The sequence below is a fragment of the Myodes glareolus genome, chromosome 19 (assembly GCF_982192425.1).
Source record: "Myodes glareolus chromosome 19, mMyoGla1.1, whole genome shotgun sequence".
Taxonomy (NCBI): Eukaryota; Metazoa; Chordata; class Mammalia; order Rodentia; family Cricetidae; genus Myodes; species Myodes glareolus.
Window position 1 is genome coordinate 62,113,269 of NC_142044.1, and position 19,840 is coordinate 62,133,108.

Sequence of the window (19,840 nt, forward strand, 5' to 3'; positions counted from 1 at the left end):
CTGGAGGAAGAAGGCGGATTCCTCTCTCTCCGAGTTCTGGTTGTGGTCTTAATCTTCCGGGGATGCGCTCCTGTATCCCCTGCTAGTGTGTTTTTCCTTTGCTTCAGGGTCAGAGCAGCTTCGAGGCTCTCTGGATTTGGGGCTATGCAAGGTCAGGCTCAGGTTTGGGTGTGGAGTTCCCTAAAACTTGAAGTAAGACAGTGAGGCAAAATAGGGGGTGTTGATGGGCGTTCCCATTTGCTTATGGGTGAACGTCTCTCCCTTAGGAAATTAGAAGTGATACTATATTGGCCATCTTGAAGCTCTTCGGCGCGTAGAGAGAAGCATTCAGCCTGAAGTGGGAGAGCGATCGACTCCCATTTGAGGCTGGGAGAAGAGGTAATTAAGAATTTTAGTTTTATCGATAGAGATCGCCTTTCTTCTCCCTCAAGTAGCCGTACTATCGGGACAGCTTCGGCCTGGGGTGTCCCAACCTTGCAAAAAGGTGACCTGGGACTTTTGGGGAACCTTCCTTCTGTAAGTGGCAGCGCCACCTGGCGGTTGTGGTGACGGTCTGCAAGAGGTGCGCTCCGCCGGGAGTGGCCCTAGAATATAAAACTGGGTGAGCCTGGGGCAAGCTTCCCCACAGGGTTTACCCGAGAGGGCGGATAGAGGAAGGTAGGACCGGAAGGTGATTCCGAAGGGGCTGACGAGGGCTTCGGGGAGGGGCCTGGCGGAGGTGGCCTGACTTCAGAGACACAGTCAGCACTGAGAGACAAAGTCCACTTGTGTGGCAGAGGGAACAGCGAGGGAGAGAGGGGCCATTTTGATTCTATGGTCCAAGGAAATGACTAGTCTGAAGCGGCCTGAGCAGCCAGTACTGAGGCTCTACCGGGACTGCCTGAGGGTGAGTTCCCTTGAAGTAGATAGGACGGAATGGCAGGCACTCTTTGCCGCTGGATTTGATATTCTGAGGATTTTTGCAGCCTCTTTGTAGAGCCTCTTCAATCTTGTTTGGGAACAGGACCGTTGAGCAGTGAGGTGCTAAGGTCTAGGTCAAAATGTTTTCCAGAATGTTTAAGTGGAAGGAATTCAGGATCCCTTTCAAGTTTGACTGGTGGGAAATTTTCATGGCCTGGGGAGATGGGAAGTTTCGCTGGAGAAGGTTCAAACCTTGGGACACACACACACACACACACACGAAGTTAAAGGAGTGGGCTTTTAGATAAGACACTGACTTTCAAAGGGTTTGAAACTTTGAAAAAGTATTCTATTAAACCATCCCCACCCCCTTTCCCATCCCTGTGAGCCTGAAATTTAAGTTGCTTCTTCTTTTTTAAAAATGTACTTTATGTATGGGTGTTTTACTTGTATCTGTGTGTGCGCACTGTATGGTACCTGGTGCGCTGGGTACTGACTCTGGGTCCACCGGAATAGCGGTAGGTAACCCCTGACTCTGGGTCCTCCAGAACAGCAGTAGGTAACCTCAGCCATCTTTCCAGTCCCAAACTTCTGATTGTTTTGTTTTGTTCAGGCACCTAGTTCTTAGTGTCACACCTAAAAAACATTTAAAATATTCTCATCCCTGGGCATGCATGGTGGCAGATGCTATAACCCCGCTTGGGGAAATGGGGGCAGGGAGGTCAGGAATTCAAGGGCATCCTCAGCTGTAGCCACTTAAGACCAGCTTGGCTACATAAGACTGTGTCTCCAAAATGAATAAAGGAAAAATTAAAAAATGAAGCATTCTGCCCCCCTAAATTTGGAGCCACTGTAACAGGACTGGGGAGCTAACAGAAAGGCATGAGACATCTAACCTGCCACATGACCTTGAGGTAAGACTGGACTTTGTATCATGAATTCTAATTGGTCTTAATAAGAAAAACTCAGCCAGTATTGAGGGCTGAAAGCAGTCAGAGAAAGTGTGGCCAGCCCCTAAGTTCTTAACTCTATCAATGCGCAGACCAAAGGGGCGATCCTGTCCTCAGACTGCCTCCTCAGACTGCCTCCTCAGACTGCGTCTCAGACTGCATCTCAGACTGTCTCAGACTGCATCTCAGACTGCCTCCTCAGACTGCATCTCAGACTGTCTCAGACTGCATCTCAGACTGTCTCAGACTGCATCTCAGACTGCCTCCTCAGACTGCCTCCTCAGACTGCATCTCAGACTGTCTCAGACTGCATCTCAGACTGCCTCCTCAGACTGCATCTCAGACTGTCTCAGACTGCATCTCAGACTGTCTCAGACTGCATCTCAGACTGCATCTCAGACTGCATCTCAGACTGCACCTCAGACTGCATCTCAGACTGCACCTCAGACTGCATCTCAGACTGCACTGCTTCTGTTTCCTCCCACCTTATATTCCTCTCTCTGCTCAGCCATACCACTCCTGTCTCCACCTTTCTAGTGTTGGGACGAAAGGCATGGGATCCCAAGTGCTGGGATCACCTTTATGTGAGTTCTGTTTCTCTTTTAGACTGGATCAATTTCTTGTAGCCCAGGGTGGCTTTGAACTAACAGAGATCTGTCTGTCCCCCCCAGTCCTGGGATTAAAGGTGCGTTTCACCACTGCTTGGCCTTTAGTGACTTTGCTCTGCTCTCTGGTCTTCAGGTAAGCTTTATTTGTTAAAATGCAAACAAAATATTACTACAGGACTTGACTTGCATTATGGAGAAATGTTTCACTGTGTTGGGGTTTGGATGTCATCTGATGAGTCTCCTTTTTCCTCTCTCCATCTCTTAGGGTCTAAGGATAACTCTCAGGACAATGGTGATTCTCACAGAGGACCTTGAGATTTTTGCGTTCTGATCAATGTCAAATGCCACTGGATTTGTTCTAAGACTCTTGCCCTAGAGGATGGCCAAAGGGCTCCTGGTGACCTATGCCCTTTGGGCTTTTGGGGGTCCTGTTGGACTCCACCATCTGTATCTGGGAAGGGACAGCCATGCCCTACTCTGGATGCTTACCCTGGGAGGTGGTGGATTGGGTTGGCTCTGGGAGTTCTGGAAGCTCCCAAGCTTTGTTGCTCAAGCCAACAGGACCCAGGGTCAGAAACAGAGGCCGGGAGAGGGGAGACCGCCTCTGAGTCTCCTTCGCTTTGCTGGCCAGATGATAGTGGGAATCTATTTTGGTCTTGTGGCTCTGATCAGCCTTTCTTCCATGGCCAACTTCTACATTGTGGGCCTCCCACTGGCAGTTGGCTTAGGGGTTTTGCTGGTGGCTGCTGTTGGCAACCAGACATCAGACTCTAAGAAGACTTTAGGAGCAGCCTTCCTCATTTCCCCTGTATTCTATGGCCGCCCCATAGCCATTCTGCCCATCAGTTTGGCTGCCAGCATTACAGCCCAGAAGCATCGCCGTTACAAAGCTTCAGTGGAGTCAGAGACGATCAGCGTGCGGCTCTACCATCTGGGCTTGGCCTACCTCGCCTTCACAGGCCCACTGGCCTATAGTGTCCTGTGCAACACAGCTGCCACCCTTAGCTACATGGCAGAAACCCTTGGTTCCTTCTTGAGTTGGTTCAGCTTTTTCCCACTTCTTGGCCGCCTCATGGAGTCTGTCTTCCTTCTGCCTTGCCGGATCTGGTGGCTTCTGGTTGGGGATCCTGGCTTCAATACCAGACAGTTTCAGGAGTGGGAAAAGCTCTATGAATTTGTTGACAGTTTTCAGGATGAGAAACGTCGGCTGGCTTACCAGGTAAGCCTTTCTTCTCAGGCAAGTCTCCCCAAGACCTGTGTGGACTCTCAGGGTTAGAAACCCTAGTGGAGCTGGTAGCCTGCATGGGAAGCACTGTCCCAAGGTTGCTGCTTAAGCTCGGGAAGGGTCTTCTGGTTTTTCTGGGCTCCTGTGTGCACTGCATGAAGGTACACTGCTGATGAGAAATACATATGAGCAATCAGGTTAATTTATTTATTATGTACATGGTGTTCTTCTGCCTGCATGTATGCTTTGATGCCAGAAAAGGGTATCAGATCAGATCTCATTCTAGATGGTTGTGAACTCCCATGTGATTGCTGGAAATTGGAAATTGAACTCAGGACTTCTGAGCAGCCAGTGCTCTTAACCATCTTCCCCCAGCCCCCCCTACCTTTTTTTTTTCTTTTGGTTTTGCAAGACAGCGTTTCTCTGTATAATAGTCCTAGCTGTCCTGGAACTAGCTTTTCTCAAGCTGGCCTCAAATTCATGGAGATCCACCTGCCTCTGCCTCTCAAGTGCTGGCATTAAAGGCATGTATCATCACCATTGGTTGAATAATATTTTTATTAAAGTTTAACAGATAAAGTGTAAGTGCCCCTCAGGTTAAGGAATGGAGCACTGCCAGCTCCCAGAGGATTCCTTCCTGTCCTTTTCCACTCTATACTCCTGCCTTGGAGGTCACCTCCTTTCTGCCATCTGTCACTGGATTAGAGGCGTTGTTTCATGGTGTAGGAGATTTCGTAAGAGATTAAATCCAGAACCCCTAAGAGTGCTACATGAGTATTATAACACAGAGTCTCATCCTGAGTCCTACCGTGATATATGAGGTTAACAAGTTTATTGTGTATGTGTCCCATGTACCACAACATGAATGTAGAGGTCAGAGGACAGTTGGCAAGACCGGAGTCTCTCTTTCTACTACGTGTATTCCAGGGATCGAACTCAGGCTTGTCCTAAGTGCCTTTATCTACTGAGCCATCTTGTCAGCCCAGTTTTTTTGTTTTGTTTTGCTTTGCTTCGTTTTGAGACAGGCTCTCACTAGGTAGTCTTTGGTCTGGAATTCAAAATATAAGCCAGGCTGATATGTAAACCAGGCTGGCCTCCAACTTGTGATCCTCTGCCTCCAAAGAGCTGGATATTAACAGCACATGACACAGTGTTCGATAGGTGAGTTTTTTGGTTGTTTTTTTTTTCTTTTCCTCCTTTTTTTTTCTTTTAAACAATCATTTATTTATTATGTATACAATATTCTGTCTGTGTGTATGCCTTCAGACCAGAAGAGGGCACCAGACCTCATTACAGATGATTGTGAGCCACCATGTGGTTGCTGGGATTTGAACTCAGGACCTTCGGAAGAGCAGGCAATGCTCTTAACCGCTGAGCCATCTCTCCAGCCCCTCCTTTTTTTTTTCTTTACCCAAGTTTTGTCTATTCTTTTTTTTAAATGATTTATTTATTATGTATATGGTGATCTGCCTACATGTGTACCTGCACAGCAGAAGAAGGCACCAAATCTCATTATAGATGGTTGTGAGCCACCATGTGGTTGCTGGGATTTGAACTCAGGACCTCTGGAAGAGCAGGCTGTGCTCTTAACCACTGAGCCATCTCTCCAGCTCCAGTTTTATCTATTCTTGAACATCAAATAAATGGGATCACCTAGTACGGATCTGGGATTTTTCATTCAGAATTAAGTTTATAAGATGTTGTTAACTTGCAGTTTGAAAATAGTCTGTGTTAATTGTTGTAGTTTATCCTACTCACAGCTTATTAAATATATTAACTCTTTTGTTAATATTTAGGTCATTCCTAGTTTAAGACTTTTTCCTTTTTCTTTCTTTCTTTCTTCCTTCTTTCCTTCCTTCCTTCCTCCCTTTCTTTCTTTCTTTCTTTCTTTCTTTCTTTCTTTCTTTCTTTCTTTCTTTTTTTTTTGAGATAGGGTTTTTCTGTGTAGCTTTGGAGCCTGTTTTGGCACTAGCTCCGTAGACCAAGCTGGCCTCAAACTCACAGAGATTCTCCTGCCTCTGCCTACTAAGTGCTGGGATTAAAGGCGTGCGCCACCACTACCTGGTTTAAGACTTTTTCAACCAAGTTCCTTTAAGCATTCTTTTCAGGTCTTTGGTGGACATATATTCATTTATTTTTCTTGTGGGTGTGAAGTTCTAGGTTGGGATGCATTTGTGATTAAAGACATTCTAGCTTTTGCGTGGTATACTGAATTTGGAGGGGGTATTTGTTTGTTTAGGTTGTTTTGTTTTCCTCTCATGACTGAGGATCAAACCCAGGACCTTGCTCTGTCTAGTTAGGGACATGCTCTGCTAATGAAACATATCTTGGCCCAAAGGGTTAAAATTCCAAGGCTCTGGGCCATTCTAGATGCTAAATAGCCTGGTTTTTCCAAGATGGAGGGAAAGACCCAGGGGCTCTGAGCACTTATGATATGCTAATTTGTGAACTCTGTTTCACCAAGGTTTTGGGCCTTCCAGAAGGGGCAACCAATGAAGAAATACATCGGAGTTACTACGACCTGGTGAAAGTTTGGCACCCAGACCATAACCGGCACCAGACAGAAAAGGCTCAGAGGCACTTCCTGGAGATCCAGGCAGCGTATGAAGTCTTAAGTCAGCCCAAGAAACCCAGAGCATCCTGGGGGTGAAGAGTAACACTTGAGGAAGGCTCACGGCAGCGCTGGGTGGCATATTCAAAACCTGACGTACCAAAAGTGTTAAGGAAGCTGTTTGCAACAAAGAGGAGGAAAAGTTTAAAGGGATGAGAAGTTTGTGGTAGAAAGTATATTTATATTCTGAATTCCTAAATTCTTGGCAACTGTACTCTTGATTATATTTTCTTAATACCATTTAGTGAAAGATATAATATTAATAAAATAATTTTCAAAGAATATACCACTGTAGCCTATCCAAGTACATTGATGTATGATGAAGAAAGGTTATTTTAACTTTTATAAATGTGTAGGGCACTGGTTTAGGAGACTGAAAAAATATGAAGATTCTAATATTTCATATATTGCCATATGACAAGAGGGATTCCAGAGACCATGTCAAAGTTCCCGAAAAGTGTTTTTATTCCATTTATACGTTCTAGTTCTATGCTTTTCCCAAAAGAGACAAGTTGTGGTGGCAAGGGGGAAGCACCTCTAGCTGGAACAGTGTGTGGAGCCCCTTGTGGCTTTGGGACAGGCTGAATTCAGGTCTTCTCGGTACTCGACGTCTGACTGTGAGCACTATCCCACTCTCAGGAGCATCTGTTATAGAGGGTTCTAACATGTGTGTAGATATCAAAGTCTGCCCTGTTCGCTGCTTGAACTAAATGTCATGGGACTAAAAAATGATGTATTGGGGTATTGGAAGAGGAACAGATGATGTTGTTTTATGGGAATCTGTAGACCAGGCTGGCCTGAAACTCACAGAGATGTACCTGCCTCTGCCTTCAGTCCTGGGAATAAAGGCATGTGCTAAAGAGAGGGGAGGAGGGAGGGAGAAAGGGAGGGTAGAGAGACAGAGACAGAGGGAGGGAGAAAGGGTGAGGGAGAGACAGAGGGAGAAAGGGAGGGGGGCTCATCATTAAGGCATTATCTAGATCAGGTTGGCTAATTGGTAGTTCTGTGGGGGATTTTTCTTAACTCGGTAACTAAAGTGAGGAAGCCCAGCTTGAATGCGGTCTGTACCGTTTTCATGGACTGGGTCTGGGACTGAATGAAAGGGAAAACAAGCTGAGCACTGGCGTGTACCCGCTTGGTGCTGTTCCTGATTGCGGAGTCCCTGTGACCAGAGCCCTCAAGCTCCTGCCTTGACTTCCCAGACGTGATGGACTGCGCTCGCCCTGTAAGCCGAACGAATCCTTTTCTCTTTGGTTGCTTTTCTCTGGGTCTTTTATCATGACAAGAGAAGCTGAAACCGAGACAGGACTGACGGAAAGATTCATGATTTTATATCTTGTGTGTCTTTAAGGCAACTCGGGAAGCCCCGGGGAACAGTTACGTGTTTCAAGCAGTCCTTATTGAATTCTAGCTAGATGTGGAAAAAGAGATCAGGATGTCTCGCTTTGCAGAGGAAGACTGAAGACCAGAAACATATTAAAATAATACACCTTTCTTGCCATCTTCTTGCTTTTCCAGTGTGTTTTATTCACATTTTTTTCTTTCAAAATATCAAAGATTAACAATTCTAAAAAAAGGGAGCTGGAGAGGTGGCTCAGTGGTTAAGAGCACTGACTGTTCTTCTAGAGGACCCGGGTTCAATTTCCAGTACCCACATGGCAGCTCACAACTGTCTGTAACTCCAATTCCAGGGGATCTGACACCTTCACACCAATGCACATAAAATAAAGTTAAATAAATTATTAAGAAAAAGAAATCCCTTCTCTTTGGGACATTTGTGTGTGTGTGTGTGTGTGTGTGTGTGTGTGTGTGTGTGTGTGTGTGTATGTGTATGGTTTAGACGCTGAACTGAGCCCAGCGCCTCAGGAATGCTTGGCTAGAGGGCTAGAGTGGTATCTCAGAGCTGAATAGACCTCCGCCCTTCCTTACTTTTCATTTTGAGCCAAGGTCCTGCTAAGTCGCCTAGTTCCTTGTGATCCTCCTATATTGTTTCTGAAATAGGTGTTGTTACAGCCTGGGCCAGCAAGCTTGCTGGAAATTTTTTATTGATTTTTATGGAGTTAGGGTGTGGCTAAGAGGTACAATGATCTCTCGATACCTGAGTTTAGACATACTTAGACCAAGATGGCCTAGAACTCACTATGCAGACAAGACTAGACTTTACCTTGTAGCAATCTTCCTGCCTCAGACTCCCAAGTGCTGGGATTACAGGTGTGAGCCACCATGTTTCCCTCTAAAGAGTGCATTTGAGGTTCTAATTTGATCCCCAACCCTAAAAAAGAGAAGCATCAATTACCTTTATGGGGGAGGGTGCTAACATTTTCTTCTCTATAATTTTTCTAGACCCACTTCCTCTGGGTTACAAAGAACACAGACCACCTCTTTCTTGATGAGAACCTGTTCTTCATGTCAAATCCCTCAATATCCCCTTTTCCATATTAAGTAAGACTTTTCTGAAAAAGTCCTACATTTTAGTAGACAAGAGAGAGAGAGAGAGAGAAGTGAGGAGCTTGGCCTCTTCTCCTACCTGATCAGTCAGGGTCTCACGTAGCCCAGGGTGGACCCAAACTCGCTCTGTATCTCGCTGGCATCTTCTGCCCCTCACACTCTGAGATCCTAGGTGTACAACACCAGGCTTGGCTACTTCTGCCTTTTCTGTTGCCTGGAGGGGGACTGGATGAGCCTTCACCACTGTCTTAGTGGGGGAGTCGGGCTTCGGTGACCTTTAAGACAACAGATAACACTGGGTCCTGTGGGCTTTTTCACTTGAGGCTTATGTTAAAACAATTTGACTTGCCATCTTCTGGCGGCCGTCTTGTGGACATTATAGTGGTAAGAAACTAAATTGGCAGGGAGTGGTAGTGCACACACACCTCTAATCCGAACACTGAGGAAGAGTCAGGAAGAGCTCTGTGAGTTGTGAGTTCAAGGCTAGCCTGGTCTACATCGTGAGTTCCAGGCCAGCCAAGACTACACAGAGAAACCCTGTCTTGAAAAACCAAAAATAAAATAAAATAAATTAAAATAAAAAACCCCAAAATCTAATTATACGTTTTCACACACACACCCCCCCCCCCCCACACACACACACTTTCACACAGCCCTAAGTGGCTCCCGCTCCTGGCAGTCACCCTCCCTCACTGTCCCAGTAGCCACGGCCACCACACTCCGTGTACTCTCTATTATGCTCTGTCTCTTTGCTTATTCTGAGGTTTGCTTTCATTAATTAATTTTCTTAGATCCTTTCCCCTCCTGTATCCCTGCCTTTAGTCCTCATTCTCATTCTTGTCCACTTCCCAGGCCTATATCTATTTTTTTCCCTCAGACAGGATCTCACACATCCCCAGGCTGACAATGACCTTGAACTTCTGATCTTCCCAAGTGTTGGTGTGAACAGCCCTCACTACCAGGGCAGATTTATCTATTTTGTTTTTTGAGACCGGCTTTTGCTCTATAGCTCAGACTGACATGGGACTTTCTATGTAGCACAGTCAAGTCTCAAACTCCTGGCAATCTACCAGTGTTCCCCCCCCCAGTGCCAGGATTATAATCATTAGCCACCACACTCGGCTCTATCCTGAATATTTTGTATAAATGGACTCAGATAATACGTTAACCTTTGTGTAGGTCAGGCTTCTCTTATGTAGCATGACTTTTCAAGGTTCGTCCATGTTATTGTATACAGCATTATTTATTTTCTATTTAAATAATTTACTTTTCAAGCTATTCAGTCATTCCTTTTTAAGAAATATTTAACTTTATATACACATATAGATATGTATATATAGTAAAGAATGTTGCATCGATACCTTCATGCCTCTAATTCATTTATTCTCTTGAATTATTCCCTTAGAATAAATTCCCATGAGTGAAATTATTAGGTCAAAGGGCAGGAACATTTTTACAGCTCTTGTCAATATTGCTCTTAAATTGTGGTGTTCAGAACTAATGCAATTCTCAGTGTGTTCAGACAGAACAGGGTTCTGTGGGGCTATTAAGTTCTCAAGGTCTGGACAATATATCATCCTTTAAATCAAGCAGCCCAGGAATTTATTAGTGCTTTTTTCCCCCTTTCTCCCTCTCTCTCTCCCTCTTTTTCCCTTTCTTTGTTTCTGGCTTGCATGTCTGTGTTACTCTTTGAGTTTCCAGCCGACTAAGGGCCTTGAATGTTTCCCCAGCATTGGATCTTCATTTCTCTATTTTGTTACAGACAAGGATGACTTTAAACGGCTGTCCCTGCCTCTACCTCCCAAATGCTGAGATTACAAACAGTACAAACATGAACCACCAAGCTTGGGTCTTGTGCAGCTGGGGATCAAACCCAGGCACATTGAAAGAGCAAGACCAACTAAGGCCCACCCCACCCCATCCCACACACTCTGCATTAAAGCTATGTTCGCAGCTATTCTAAGATCTAGCAGCTTTCTGAGGATCTGGGACTTGAATTTAGCATGTCTTGGTGTAGCAGGCTTTTTCTTTTAGGCCACCAACCAGCTCCCAAGTCATGACACAGAGGCTTCTTATTAGTTTTGAATGCTTGGTCTAGCTTCAACTTGTTTCTGGCTATCTCTTTTAACTTAAATTAGCCTGTTTCTCTTTATTTACCTTTTGGCTCGGGGCCTTTTGCTTTTCTTTTCTTCTGTATATCTTACTTTCACTGCTTCTCCTGTCTAGTTGTCTGGCAACTGACTGGCTTTTGGCCCCAGGCATCTCCCTCTCTTTCTTTTTTTAAAAAAAATATTTATTTATTTATTATGTATACAATATTCTGTCTGTGTGTATGCCTGAAGGCCAGAAGAGGGCACCAGACCCAATTACAGATGGTTGTGAGCCACCCTGTGGTTGCTGGGAATTGAACTCAGGACCTTTGGAAGAGCAGGCAATGCTCTTAGCTTCTGAGCCATCTCTCCGGCCCCTCATCTCTTTCTTCCCTGTTCTTTACTCCTTCTCTTCTCTAGTTCTTCTCTTCCTACTTATTCTCTCTGCTCAGCAGCCCTGCCTATTCCCCTCCTGCCTAGCTATTGGTCAGTTAGTTTTTTAATCTTTTTAAGATTTACTTATTTATTATGTATACAGAATTAGTCCTGCAAGCCAGAAGAGAGCACCAGATCTCATTATAGATGGTAGTGAACCACCATGTGGTTGCTGGAAATTAAACTCTCAGGACCTCTTAACCTCTGACTCATCTCTCCAGCCCATCCATTCAGCTTTTTATTAGACCAATCAGGTGCCTTAGGCAGGCAAAGTGAAACAGATGCAACACATCTTTACCTAATTAAACACACATCCTTAACATTGTTAAAGAAATTCAGCATATGGTGGGAGTGCAAGCTGGTATAACCCCTTTGGACGTCAGTGTGGCGATGTCTCAGAAAATTAGGAAACAACCTTCCTCAAGACCCAGTAATACCACTTTTGGGTATATATCCAAAGGATGCTCAATTGTGCCACAAGGACATGTGCTCAACTATGTTCATAGCAGCTTTGTTTGTCATAGCCAGAACCTAGAAACAACCTAAATGTCCCTCGACTGAAGAATGGATAAGGAAAATGTGGTACATTTACACAATGAAGTACTACACAACAGAAAAAAATAACAACAGTTTGAATTTTGCAGGAAAATGGATGGAGCTAGAAAACATTATTTTGAGTGAGGTAATCCAGACATAGAAAGACATGTACTCACTCATAGGTGGTTTTTAAACATAAAACACAGAAAGCCAGCCTACAAACCACAATCCCAGAGAATTTAGACAACAATGCGGACACTAAGAGAGACTTACATAGATCTAAGTAGAAAGTATAAAAAGACAAGATCTCCTGAGTAAGTTGGCAGCATGGGGACCTTGGGGGAGGATTGAAGGGGTGGGGAGAGGCAGGGAGGGGAGCAGAGAAAAATGTATATCAATAAAATAAAAATAAAGAAACTCAGCATAAACAAATGTAAAACATCTTTACATAGTAAAAATAATATTCTACAACTTCTTGGTTTCTTTTTCTTTTTTTTTTAATTTATAAAAGTTTCCATTTCCGCCCCTCCTCCCAACACCCTCCCACTCCCCCCACTCCCTCTCCTCCTCCCTCTCCATCCCTAAGAGCAGTCAGGGTTTCCTGCCCTGTAGGAAGTTCAAGTTCCTCCCCCCTCCCTCCAGGTCCAGGAAGGTGAGCATCCAAACAGACTGGATCCCAAAAAACCAGTATATGCAGAGGAAACAAGTCCCAGTGTCATTGTCAATGGCTTTTCAAAAAGATCCCGTGCCAGCCACATTCAGAGAATCCGGCCACATTCAAAGAATCTGGTTGGATCACGTGCTTGTTCAGTCCCAGTCCAACTGGCCTTGGTGAACTCTCATTAGATCAGTCCCCTTGTATCAGTGGGTGAACGCACTCCTCACGGTCCTGCCTTTCTTGTTCATGTTCTCCCTCCTTCGGGTCCTCATTTAGACCTTGGGGGCTCAGTCCAGTGCTCCAATGTGGGTCTCTGTCTCAATCTCCATCGATCAACGGGTGAAGGTTCCCTCTGGTCTTGCCTTCTTTGCTCACGTTCTCTTTCCTTCTGCTTCTCGTTTGGACCTAGGGAGTTAAGTCCAGTGTTCCAATGTGGGTCGCTGTCTCAATCTCCATCCATCGCCAGATGAGGGTTCTATGGTGATATGCAAAATATTCATCAGTATGGTTATGGGCCAAGGCCGGTTCAGGCACCCTCTCCTCTGTCCAGAGAACAATCTGGGGATCTCTCCTTGGACCTGGGATTCCCTTTATAATCAAGTCTCTTGTAAACCCTAAAATGACTCCCTTAGTTGAGATATATACTTCCCTGATCACATATCCATCCTTCCCCCCCCCAATCCCCCAAGCTTTCCCCATTCCTCCCCTACTCCCTTCTCTCTAACCCTCTCCCCTTCCAACCACCCCCCCCCTGCACCCGAGGTTGCCTGGCACTCTTGTCTACTTCCAATCTCCAGGAGGATAACTACATGATTTTCTTCAGGTTCACCTTCTTATTTAGCTTCTCTAGGATCACGAATAATAGGCTCAAAGACCTTTAATTATGGCTAGAATCCACTTATGAGTGAATACATACCATATTCCTCTTTTTGGGTCTGGGTTACCTCACTCAGTAAAGCGTTTTCTATGTCCATCCATTTGCAAGCAAAATTCAAGATGTCATTGTTTTTTACCACTGAGTAGAACTCTAATGTATATATGTTCCACACCTTTTTAAACCATTCTTCTATTGAGGGGCACCTAGGTTGTTTCCAGGTTCTGGCTATTACAAATAGTGCTGCTATGAACATAGTTGAACAAATGCTTTTGTGGTATGATAGGGCATCTCTTGGGTATATTCCCAAGAGTGGAATTGCTGGGTCTTGAGGGAGGTTGACTCCCAGTTTCCTGAGAAACCGCCACACTGATTTCCACAGTGACTGCACAAGTTTGCATTCCCACCAACAATGGATGAGAGTTCCCCTCTCTCCACATCCTCTCCAGCAGAGGCTATCATTGGTGTTTTTGACTTTAGCTAATCTGACCGGTGTAAAATGGTATCTCATAGTTGTTTTGATTTGCATTTCCCTGATCGCTAAGGAGGTTGAGCATGACCTTAAGTGTCTTTTGGCCATTCGAAGTTCTTCTGTTGAGAATTCTCTGTTCAGATCAGCACCCCATTTTTTAATTGGGTTAATTAGAGTTTTAGTGTCTAGTTTCTTGAGTTCTTTGTATATTTTGGAGATCAGGCCTTTGTCTGATGAGGGGCTGGTGAAGATCCTCTCCCAATCAGAAGGTAGCCTTTTTGTCTTACTGACGGTGTCCTTTGCTTTACAGAAGCTTCTCAGTTTCAGGAGGTCCCATTTATTCATTGATTCTCTTATTGTCTGTGCTACTGGGGTTCTACCTAGGAAGTGGTCTCCTGTGCCTATGTCTTGTAGACTACTTCCCACTTTCTCTTCTATCTGGTTCAAAGTGGTCAGATTAATGTTGAGGTCTTTAATCCATTTGGACTTGATTTTTGTGCATGGTGATAGATATGGATCTACTTTCATTCTTCTACAGGTTGACATCCAGTTATGCCAGCACCATTTGTTAAAGATGCTTTCCTTCTTCCATTGTATACCTTTAGCTCCCTTGTCAAAAATTAGGTGTTCATAGGTTTGTGGGTTAATATCTGGGTCTTCTATTCGATTCCATAGGTCGACTTCTCTGTTCTTATGCCAGTACCAAGCTGTTTTCATTACTGTAGCTGTGTAATAGAGTTTGAAGTCAGGGATGGTTATACCTCCAGAAGTTCCTTTATTATATAAGATTGTTTTGGCTATCCTGGGTTTCTTGTTTTTCCATATAAAATTGATTATTATTCTCTCAAGGTCTGTGAAGAAGTTGGATGGGATTTTGATGGGGATTGCATTGAATCTATAGATTGCTTTTGGTAGAATTGCCATTTTTACTATGTTGATCCTCCCAATCCAAGAGCAGGGGAGATCTTCCCATTTTCTGGTATCCTCCTCAATTTCTGTCTTCAAAGACTTAAAGTTCTTGTCAAATAGGTCTTTCACTTCCTTGGTCAGAGTTATCCCAAGATAGTTTATGCTATTTGTGGCTATCGTGAAAGGTGAAGTTTCTCTGATTTCCCTCTTTGCTTCTTTATCCTTTGTGTATAGGAGGGCAACTGATTTTTTGGAGTTGATCTTGTATCCTGCCACATTACTAAAGGTGTTTATCAGCTGTAGGAGTCCTTTGGTAGAGTTTTTGGGGTCACTCATGTATACTATCATATCGTCTGCAAATAACGAGAGTTTAACTTCTTCCTTTCCAATTCGAATCCCCTTGATCCCCTTATGTTGTCGTATTGCTATTGCTAGAACTTCAAGCACTATATTGAAGAGGTATGGGGAGAGTGGACAGCCTTGTCGTGTTCCTGATTTCAATGGAATGGCTTTGAGTTTCTCTCCGTTCAGTTTGATGTTAGCTGTCGGCTTGCTGTAAATAGCTTTTATTATATTTAGGTATGATCCTTGTATCCCCAATCTCGTCAGCACCTTTATCATAAAGGGATGTTGAATTTTGTCAAATGCTTTTTCAGCATCTAATGAAATGATCATATGGTTTTTTCTTTCAGTTTATTTATATGATGGATTACATTGATAGATTTGCATATGTTGAACCAGCCCTGCATCTCTGGGATGAAGCCTACTTGATCATAATGGATAATTTTTCTAATGTGTTCTTGGATTCGGTTTGCCAGGATTTTGTTGAGAATTTTTGCGTCGATGTTCATGAGTGAGATTGGCCTGTAATTCTCTTTCTTGGTTGTGTCTTTATGTGGTTTTGGTATCAGGGTAACTGTAGCTTCATAAAAAGAGTTTGGCAATGACTCTTCTGTTTCTATATTGTGAAATACATTAAGGAGTATAGGTATCAGCTCTTCTTGGAAGTTCTGGTAGAATTCTGCATTGAAACCATCTGGTCCTGGGCTCTTTTTGGTCGGGAGGTTTTTGATAACAGCTTCTAATTCTTCGCGACTAACAGGTCTATTTAGATTGTTCACCTGGTCTTGATTTAACTTTGGTAAATGGTATTTATCTAAAAACCAATCCATTTCTTGTACATTTTCCAACTTTGTGGCATATAAACTATCGTAGTAAGATCTAATGATTCTCTGAATTTCCTCTCTGTCTGTTATTATGTCCCCCTTTTCATTTCTGATCTTATTAATTTGAGTGTTCTCTCTCTGCCGTTTGATTAGTTTGGCTAGGGGTTTGTCAATCTTGTTGATATTCTCCAAGAACCAACTTTTTGTTTCGTTGATTCTTTGGATTGTTTTCTGTGTTTCTATTTTGTTGATTTCAGCCCTCAGTTTGATTATTTCCAGTCTTCTACTCCTCCTGGGTGAGTCTGCTTCTTTTTGTTCCAGAGCTTTCAGGTGTGCTGTTAAGTCTCCAATGTGTGCTTTCTCCGTTTTCTTTAATTGGGTACTTAGTGCTATGAACTTTCCTCTTAGCACTGCTTTCATTGTGTCCCATAGGTTTGAGTATGTTGTGTCTTTATTTTCATTAAATTCAAGGAAGACTTTAATTTCTTTCTTTATTTCTTCCTTGACCCAGGGATGATTCAGTAGTTGACTGTTCAACTTCCACGCATTTGTAGGCTTTCTGGTGTTCGAATTGTTATTGAATTCTAACTTTATTCCATGGTGATCCGACAAGACACAGCTGGTTACTAATATTTTTTTGTATCTGTGGAAGTTTGCTTTGTTACCGAGTATGTGGTCAATTTTCGAGAAGGTTCCATGAGCTGCAGAGAAGAAGGTATATTCTTTCCTATTTGGGTGGAATGTTCTATAGATATTGGTTAAGTCCATTTGATTCATTACCTCTAGTAATTCTCTTATTTCTCTGTTGAGTTTCTGTCTGATTGACCTGTCCATTGGTAAGAGTGGTGTGTTGAAGTCTCCTACTATTAGTGTGTGTGGTTTGATGAATGCCTTGAGTTCTAAAAGTGTTTCTTTTACATAAGTGGGTGCTTTTATATTAGGGGCATAGATATTCAGGATTGAGACTTCCTCCTGATGAATTGTTCCTGTTATGAGTATGAAATGTCCATCTCCATCTCTTCTGATTGATTTTAGTTTGAAGTCAGTTTTGTTAGATATTAGAATGGCCACACCCGCTTGTTTCTTAGGTCTGTTTGCTTGGAAACCCTTTTCCCAACCCTTTACTCTGAGTAGATGTCTATCTTTGTGGTTGAGGTGTGTTTCTTGTAAACAGCAGAATGTTGGATCCTGTTTTCGTATCCATTCTCTTAGTCTGTGCCTTTTTATAGGTGAGTTGAGTCCATTAATATTAAGTGATATTAATGTCCAGTGGTTGTTGACTCCGGTTATTATTTTTATGTGTGTGTGTGTAGTAGAGTTTGTGTGTTTCTCTTCTTTGAGTTGTGGTTGTGAAGGGTCACTAGATGTCTGGGTTATTGCAAGCAGTGTTGGCAATGTTGGATTCCTTGGGTTGCGATTTTCCTTCTATTACTTTCTGTAAGTCCGGATTTGTGGCTACGAATTGTTTAAATTTATTTTTATCCTGGAATATTTTGTTTTCTCCGTTGATAGTGAACGATAGCTTGGCTGGGTATAGCAGTCTGGGTTTGCATCCATGGTCTCTTAGTTTCTGCAGTACCTCTATCCAGGACCTTCTGGCTTTCATGGTTTCCATAGAGAAGTCCTGTGTGAGCCTGATAGGTTTACCTTTATAAGTTACTTGACCTTTTTCCTTTGCAGCTCTTAATATTCTTTCTTTAATTTGTATGTTTTGTGTTTTGATTATTATATGTCAAGGGGATTTTTTTTTTGATCCAGTCTATTCGGTGTTCTGTATGCTTTTTGAACCTTCATAGGAATATCGTTCTTTAGGTTGGGAAAATTTTCTTCTATAATTTTGTTGAATATATTTTCTGGGCCTTTGATCTGCAATTCTTCTCCTTCTTCAATCCCTATTATTCTTAGATTTGGTTTTTTTATTGTGTCCCAGATTTCTTGAGTGTTTTGTGATGAGAATTTGTTGGATTTGCCGTTTTCTTTGATCAGAGCATTTTATTTTCTCTATGGTATCTTCAGAATCTGAGATTCGTTCTTCTATCTCTTGTATTCTATTGGTTATGCTTGATTCTGCAGTCTCCGTTCTTTTACCTAGGTTTTCCATATCCAGCTGATTCTCGGTTTATGTTTTCTTCATTGCCTCCATTTCAATTTTCAATTCTTGAACTGTTTCCTTTACCTGTTTGATTGTTTTTTCTTGGTTTCTCAGGGTATCATTCACGGATTTACTCATTTCTTCAAACTTTTTGTTATACTTCTCAACCATTTCTTTACTCATTTCTTCAAACTTTTTGTTATACTTCTCATCAAATTCTTTAAGGGAGTTATTCATATCCTGTTTAAGGGACTCTATTGCTTTCATAATGGCACTTTTTTCCACTTCTTCTGGATTAAGGTGTTCAAGTCCTTCTATTGTAGGGTCGTTGGAATCTGGTGTTTTCATGTTGTTTTTCAGATTGTTGGAGGAGGTCTTGCCTTGGTGTCTGCCCATCTCTTCCTTCAAATGCTCTCTATTGGATCTTCTGGTACTGGGTCAGGTTCCCTTGTTGGTCAGGGACTTCACTGACAGAAGGCCTACCTTTCCTCAGGCAGGCTATTGAAACACAGGCACTCCCTCCTTCCGGGTTGCGCCTACAGCCCAGGCCCAGCACGCAAGGCTGCTGAGCTGTGGAAATTTTATGGCCCAAGGGGGAAGGGAGTAATATAGGAAGGTGTACCTGGATGGAAGCTGGGATGGCAGGCGGGAGAGCTTAGCAGGGTGGAGCCACCACTGCAGGCTGACCTGGGGGTCTAGGGGATCAGGGAAAGTCTGACCTCTTCCTCCTTGGGCTCCTGCTGCGGGCCAGAAGCAAACTCACCCCTCCGATGGCTGTCTGCTAGAAATCAGTGCCCCTTGCTGGTCAGGAATGTCGCTGACACAGGGCCCACCTGTCTTGGTTTCTTTTTCTTTTCTTTTCCTTTTTTTTTTCCTTTTCAGTTTTTTGAGACAGGATTTCTCTATGTAACAGTCCAGGCTGCCCTAAAACTTGATTTATGGCCCAGGTTGTCCTCAGACTCACTGAGATCTGTCCGACTCTGCTGGAATTAAAGGCACATACCACCACCTGACTTTAAAAGAAGCATTTTATTTATTTATTTTTTTATTTTTGGATTTTTTGAGACAAGGTTCCTCTGTAGCTTTGGAGCCTGTCATGGAACTAGCTCTTGTAGAGCAGGCTGGCCTCGAACTCAAAGAGATCCACCTGCCTCCTGAGTGCTGGGATTAAAGGCATGTGCCACCACCGCCTGGCTTAAAAAAATGTTTTATTTATTTTAATTACTTTATTTTTTTAAAATGTGCATTGGAGTTTGACCTGCATGTGTGTCTGTGTGAGGGTGTCAGATTCACTGGAACTGGAGTTGCAGACAGTCATGAACTGCCATGTGGGTGCTGGGAATTGAATCTGAGTTTTCTGGAAGAACAGCCAGTGCTCTTAACCACTAAGCCATGTCTCTAGCCCCTCTTTAAAAAGTTTTTCACCTTTATTTTTGTTTTATGTGTATGGGTGTTTTGCTGGCATGTATTCAACTGAGTTATCTCTTAGGTCCACTTCCCCCTGTACTTATTTATTCATTCATTTACTTATTTATTTATTTATTATGTATACAGTACTTTGCCTGCATATATACCTGCAGACCAGAAGAGGGCACCAGATCTTATTATAGTTGGTTGTGAGCCACCATGTGGTTTCTGGGAATTGAACTCAGGACCTCTGGAAGAGTAGCCAGTGCTCTTAACTTCTGAGCCATCTCCCCTTCCCGCCCTGCCCAGTACATTTTAAAAAGTCTGATAGTGGCTTCTCCTTAGGAAGATAATTTCCAGAGATCAGTTATTCCCTTTTTTTGGTGAAAAGGGCAGAGAAATATTAAAAGCTGAATTTGGGATGTTGTTAAAGGCAAACTTCAGGAAGCCTTTTTGGA

General features: G+C 43.3%; 1 protein-coding gene across 5 annotated transcripts; it reads left to right on the top strand.

Moving 5' to 3' along the window:
- The first annotated feature begins 13 nt into the window (after nt 1–13).
- Nucleotides 14–6,578, top strand: Dnajc22 (DnaJ heat shock protein family (Hsp40) member C22). 5 transcript variants are annotated; one of them, XM_048444643.3, is made up of 5 exons: nt 14–151; nt 267–378; nt 2,522–2,591; nt 2,724–3,677; nt 6,148–6,578. In XM_048444643.3, the coding sequence occupies exons 4-5, from the start codon at nt 2,838–2,840 to the stop codon at nt 6,331–6,333; spliced, it is 1,026 nt and encodes a 341-aa protein (XP_048300600.1). In that variant the 5' UTR covers nt 14–151; nt 267–378; nt 2,522–2,591; nt 2,724–2,837; the 3' UTR covers nt 6,334–6,578. The 5 variants fall into 5 exon arrangements, with proteins under 5 accessions (XP_048300600.1, XP_048300601.1, XP_085534692.1 ...); XM_085678566.1 differs by lacking the exons at nt 14–151; nt 267–378 and adding an exon at nt 723–886 and having other exon boundaries at nt 2,457–2,591; XM_048444642.2 differs by lacking the exons at nt 14–151; nt 267–378 and adding an exon at nt 723–886.
- The last annotated feature ends 13,262 nt before the right edge of the window (nt 6,579–19,840 follow it).